This window comes from Manis javanica, chromosome 7, assembly GCF_040802235.1.
Source record: "Manis javanica isolate MJ-LG chromosome 7, MJ_LKY, whole genome shotgun sequence".
In the NCBI taxonomy this organism is placed as follows: Eukaryota; Metazoa; Chordata; class Mammalia; order Pholidota; family Manidae; genus Manis; species Manis javanica.
The window spans coordinates 80,707,148-80,713,147 of record NC_133162.1 but is presented as its reverse complement, the minus strand read 5'-3'; the positions used below and the strand labels follow the sequence as shown (position 1 = coordinate 80,713,147).

At 41.9% G+C, this 6,000-nt stretch overlaps 1 protein-coding gene across 10 annotated transcripts in view; it reads left to right on the top strand.

The window, feature by feature from the left end:
* Window positions 1–2,635: 2,635 nt before the first annotated feature.
* The window catches only part of WDFY4 (WDFY family member 4), a 320,292-nt gene continuing 316,927 nt past the window's right edge, over window positions 2,636–6,000 (top strand). For 8 of the 10 annotated variants that reach the window (XR_012133296.1, XR_012133297.1, XM_073241220.1 and 5 more), the window contains exon 1: window positions 2,636–2,788. Coding sequence is in view for 6 of the 10 variants with exons in the window: in XM_073241220.1 (XP_073097321.1) it covers window positions 2,758–2,788 (31 nt within the window). In the remaining 4 variants the exon portion in view is untranslated. The other 2 variants (XM_073241221.1, XM_073241222.1) reach the window with 2 other exon arrangements.

Sequence of the window (6,000 nt, the reverse complement as noted above, 5' to 3'; positions counted from 1 at the left end):
CTGTTGGTCCATTTGTAAAATTTTCATTTCAGATATACTTTTCACTTTCAAAATTTACATTCTAATCATCTAATATTTTCCATTCATTTGCTGAAATTTCCCATCTTGTAGTTATTACACCTATTTTCCTTTAAATCCTTGAACATATTTCTCAAAGTTCTTGAATGATAATTTCAACATCTGGTTCATCCTAGGGTCTGTTTCTATTGATAGTTATTTTTCTTGCTATGAGTCACACTTTTCTGTTTCTTCAGATTCACACTAGGTTTAGCTGTGTGCTGGACAAAGTGAAGGAATACCGCATCATGTCTCCTTCTTTTAAAGGATGATGTGTTTTGTTCTGATTGGCAGTTAAATTACTGGAGTCTCCTTTTGGTTCTGCCAGGCATTCTTTTATTCTTTGTTAAGGCTCTTTTATTTCAATTTTAAACTCGTCAGTAATTCATGGTTTCTACAAAAGGATGAGGTTCTTATTTATCTGGTGTGGCATTTCTAGGGTATAAGATAAAAACCCAAGATGCTCAGTGGGGTCTTTCCACTCTTGATGGGATGTAATTCCAACATTCCTAACACTGCCCAATCACTGTTACCTCCACTCAGTTCTCACCCTTGGAGCAGGTGATCTCTGTTAGGTCTGTTGGAGTTTTACCCTATGCATGCATAGGTAATCCTTGACTAAGTACATTCACAATGAATTTCCACAAAACACATTTTTCACAGAACCTGGCCCTGAACATTCCAACCCCTTCAGAAGCCTGGAACACCTTGTCTTTACACCTGTCCACTTCAGGGAGATTACTGCTCTGGGGCTATGTCCCTATGTCATGGCAGGAAAGTACCCATAAGAAGAAAGCCAGGGCAACTGTGGGGCTCCCTTAATGTGTTTTTCTTGTCTCAGAGATCACAGTTTTATGCTGCCTGCTCTTCAGTGTCTGAAAACAGTTGTCTCATACAGTCACCCTATTTTAGAGTTACTTTCAGTGGGAGGGTGTGTCCTGTACCAGTTACAGTGTTATAACTGGAAGAAGAAGTATAAGTGCTGCTTTTGGACATTTAAAAAAATCATAGAATCTCACCATTCCCCTTTAACAAAAATACACATTTATATAAGCAGTTCATAGTTTCCCTAACTGCGTCAGTATCTTACCAAGGGCAACTTTTTCAATAGTAATAGCAGCAGATTCTATTTGTATTGCTCTTTTTAGTGTTTAAAAACCCTCCTGCAAATACTACTTGATTTGTTCCTTATAATATTGCATTAATTCTATTCCACAAATAAGAAGCAGACTTAAAGATGTTGTCCTAGTTAGCAGGGAGGATTTCAACTGAGATTTTCAACCCAGGAGCCTCACCTCTCCTAACCTATTATCTATAGTCAACAAAAGCAGGTCTCTCCCTAGGTAAGAGTCTTGTATCAGCTGCCTAGAAAATTAACATTTTTTTGGCCCATAATGTACAGACTATACAACATGATAGATTTTGGAAATAGTATTACCATAGATTTTAATTTCTTGCTCTAAAAAAAAACTGGAGCCCATTCTAGCTCAGCAAGGTGATTCTTGCTGCAAACACCATTGCATGTCTCAGGATAATCCCAGTTACCCCACTGTGCTGCACCCCTCCAGCTTCCATCTCAGCTTCCTTTCTGCCCATGGACAGAGGATAAAGAATGAAAACTCAGGAAGGGATACTGGTATTTTTGACTCCTGCCAAGGAATGGTCATGGGATCAGCATGGGCATGTGCCCTCAGTTTTAAACTGGACAGGTCTCCTATTTTGACTGCTGTCTACTGGCAAGTTTGCACTGGTGAGAGCTGTGGTTTCATTACAAAGTTGTTTTCCCCTTTGGACCAATCTCAGAGCCTTTTTATCTCCCATAACAGATGATGCTGCCTCTCACTTACAGTTGCTCATAAATGGTCAGTTGGTTGTGAGCTAGGAGCAGGTGATGAGCTGGCTTTAAGGATCAGTAATCTATACTAACCACTGCTCTTGCTCACATGGCACAAGAAAGTATTCTGTGAGAGTGGTCATGCTGGCTGATCCTGCATGGATGACGTTATGTATAGATGATATGAAATTAATCAACCTAAGATACCTAAAGGAAATAGAATTTTGGTACTGAGTTTCAAGAGAATTCCATTATATTACTTAGACTTTTCTTTTGTTATTACTTCAGTGTAAACCACCACTGGCCATCTGACCTTAGAGGACTCGTTGATCAAGTTAGGTCTGAGGATGAAGGAAGGAATCCAAGTGAGAGGCCTTCCCTGGGCCTGGCAGGGAGGGGGCTGATGAACCCATGCAGCATTCGTGGATGCACTTTGATAAATCTCTAAATTCGTCGAAACACCATCAATATCCTCATTTTTCTGGAGGCTCAGAGAGGATGCAAGGGGCTAGGAAAAAAGGAAAACTCTAGCCCAATAGCACAGAGCTAAAGTCTGTGTCCACTATTCACTAGCTTTTCTTCTTTGTCCTAGGCCGCACCCAGCACTGCTTAACCTCTGCCCTGAGAGGCTTCTCTGCATGGCTGGAGCCACCTACCGGAACTCAGGCAGTTCTGTTGATGGTTGGGGAATAGGCGGAATCAGGCATCTGATGACTCTCCACTTCTGCTTTCTCCAGGAAATGAGCAGAGACCCAGTTTGAGTGATTCATAGTGAAACACTGCTGAAGCCTGACAATGCTGGGCTAAGTCCCCTCCCTGCAAGCCTGAGGGGCTGTGGCCTGGTATGGGGGCACCCACGCCATCTGATGTCTACAGGCCCAGACTGCCACACCTCTGGTAGGTCATCTTTCACTTGGTCACACCAGGCCAGGTCTGAGGTGGGCTTGGGGTTCCTTTCTCTCAGGCTGGGCCTACTGGCCTCCTCCTAGAAAGTGGAGCATGGGAACGCACGTGACCACCAGTGCCTGATCTGGGCATGTGGGTGTGGGAGAGGAGGTGAGCTGATGAGCTAGAGTGTGTGCTGGGAGGGTGGTGCGGGCAGTCAGAGCCACTCCGGAGGCTGGGTCTGTTGGGTGTCTGTCACTGTTAGAGTGTGCTGTGCTAGGCTGGGCTTCTGGACCGTCTCTCATCCTCCTACCTCAGATCAAGTCCTTTCTCACTGTTCTGCTAAGGAAGGTGACCTGCCACACCAAGCAGAGATTGTATCCAAGCTTATCTGGACCAATTTCCAAGGATGGTGGGGGTGCTGACCAGGACACTCCCTTGCCCAGCCCCCATGCAGGCCTCTGAAGGGTGCTGAGCCGAGTGGGCCACTTCAGACTAGTCACTGAGAGAGAGCTGGCTCTGTCTGGGCCTGTGATTGGCTACTCCCTGAGGATCTGGTAAGTAGGTGCCTCTTTGGGCCCCCCTTCCTCATGGGAATTACCACGTCAAACATTAGAAATGCCATTTTCTAAATAAGCAGGACCACCTGGCTCACTGGGAATTTGCTCTTCTCTCCCCCTGAAATTGCACCTCACAGAATGATGAACCAGCCTCTCCAAAGCGATAAAGAGCTCATCTGGCAACTAAGGTTTCATGTATCACATGAATTACCCTTTCTATGGGTGATTCGACTTTGACTTGATTTTCTGCAGTCATCCATTAAATAATTCAACAAGTATTTATTGAGAGCCACTTCCTGCCATTTACTATTGAAGGCTCAAGGGTCAGCGGTCAGGGGCTGGCGGCGCTTGATGCTGTGGGCTGAAGGGGATGGACAGCAGGGGGCAGGGAGTAGGGGGGTGGTCAGGAGCTGGGAATGTATGTGCCTTCTGGGTGGAGTCCTGAAGGAAAGGAGGGCCTGAGCCGTGTGGGTTTCTGAGAGGCGTTTTGGGGCAGGAGAATCAAGAAAACCAAAGGACACTGGAAGAAGCCTGGTGGAGGCCAAGGTGGCAGAGAGGGGCGAGCGGCATGCCAGGTGCCCCTCCTGAGAGGGATGGGGTGGGGTCAGGTCAGGGAGGGCCTTCCTGTCCAGTGTGAGGACCTGGACTTTACTCCCCCAGACTTGGGAGCTTCTAGCACATTGAGGAGATGCAAAAGGAAATTTAGGAAAAGCATATAGGGCATAAGGAGTAAAAGCAACATAACCCCTGTGTGCAGCCACCTTAGTGTTTATTTCTTTTTTAAGATGATCAGCATCTTTGAAGTCGTCTGTGCTTGTCCTTTTCCCAGTCTTGTCACAGAAAACTATTATCCTGAATTTGGGGCTGTTCCCTTGGTTTTCCTTATAGTTTTACCTCACATATTTCAATTGCTAAATATGTGTTAGTTTTGCATGTTTTGAGCTTTGTAAATAAGGATTAAATATGCTTTGAGAATTGCCTAATTTGCTCAAATTATGTTTCTGAAGTTCCTTCGTCTTGTGCGTGCCTCTAATTCACTCCTGTGTACTGCTGTGTGGGTGCTGCTATGTATGAATAGATCTCAGCGTAGTTCTCCATGTTACTGTTGAAGGCCACTGGGATACGTCTAGTTTTGTTTTTCTTTTCTTTTATAAACTGCTAGGTGCTCTCGCATGTACAAGCAGTGCTGGGACTCTCCTCATATGTATGTCCTGAGGCATGTGTGCAAGAATTCCCAAAGGCATGTACCCTAGGAGTGGAATCCGTAGGTTCTAAGACATACATATCTTCAGCGTTACTGGATGATTCTAAATCATTTTCCAAACCAGTTATACCATTGTACCCACCCATCAGCAATACGTAGAAGTTTCCATTACTCCACCGCTTCACCAACATTTGACATTGTTGGAGTTTTCATGTTTGCCAGTCCAGTGAAAATGAAAAGCTGTCTGTTTTAAATTTGCATTTCCTGGATTACTAACATTAGGCATCTTTTTATATGCTCATTGGCTGTTCTGGATTCCTTTTCCAGTACGAATCTTTTGCCCATTTCTTTATGGAGTCATCTGCCTTTCACCCTACAGATTTTTTGTAATTTAATGTGTAGTCTAATATCAATCCTTTGTTATTTTGTATGTTATGAATGTTTTCCTCTTGTTCATGCCGTCTCCTTATATTTGTTGTGACTTCTATTAATGGCCTAATTTCTTAATTTCAAACAAGCTTAAGTTATCAATGTTTCCTTATGATAGACACTTGTTATGTTCTGAGAAATTTTCCTTCACTATAAAGTCATACAATTATTTTCTTGCATTAAAAAAAATTTTTTAAAATGATTTTTGCCTTTCACATATAAGTCTTTAGTCTCACCTAGAAATAATTTCTTTTTCTGTATGGTGTGAGGTAGAGGTTGTTTTTTTGTTGTTTTTGTTGTTTTTTCCATATGGATAGCCAGGAGTCTTAGCTCCATTAATTAGAAAGGCCATTTTTTTTTAGCCACTGATCTACAGCAGCTCTGTTGTAAATCAAGTTGTCATGTATATGTACATGGCATATATACATATATGGGCTTCTGTTCTTTCCATTCTGTCAATTTGTTTATCCCTTTGACAATACTATATAATATTATTTACTATAAGCTTATAATAAATTTTAATATCTAGAAAGAGTCTCTTCATATATTTTTTTCCCTTCTTTTTTCATTCTGTCATGACATTCTTGGTATTTTCTTCTTTCATATGAATATTAGAATCAGCTTATCAGGTTCAATAAAAAAGTTATGTTCAGATTTGATTGCAAATTAAATTTGGAGGAAAGTGGTATCTTTATGACAACAACTTATCCAGTTCATGAACACGTATGTCTCCTCATTTACTAAGACCTATTTAAAGTATTTAATAAAATCTTATTACTTTCTTCATAAAATAGTTCATATTTTGCCTAGATTCACTCATTACTGGTTTGTATTTTTATATAATTTTATTGCCATTGAAAATATGTTTTTTGACTCATTAAAAATATGTATGCTTGCATTTAAAGAAGAATCATTTTAGATCTTCTCTGGGTAGCAAAGGTAGAAGCAAGACTACCAGTTAAGAGGCTGTTGAGATAATCCAGGCTGGACATAGTGGTGGCTTGCTACAGTGCCATAGTAGTAGAGGTGAT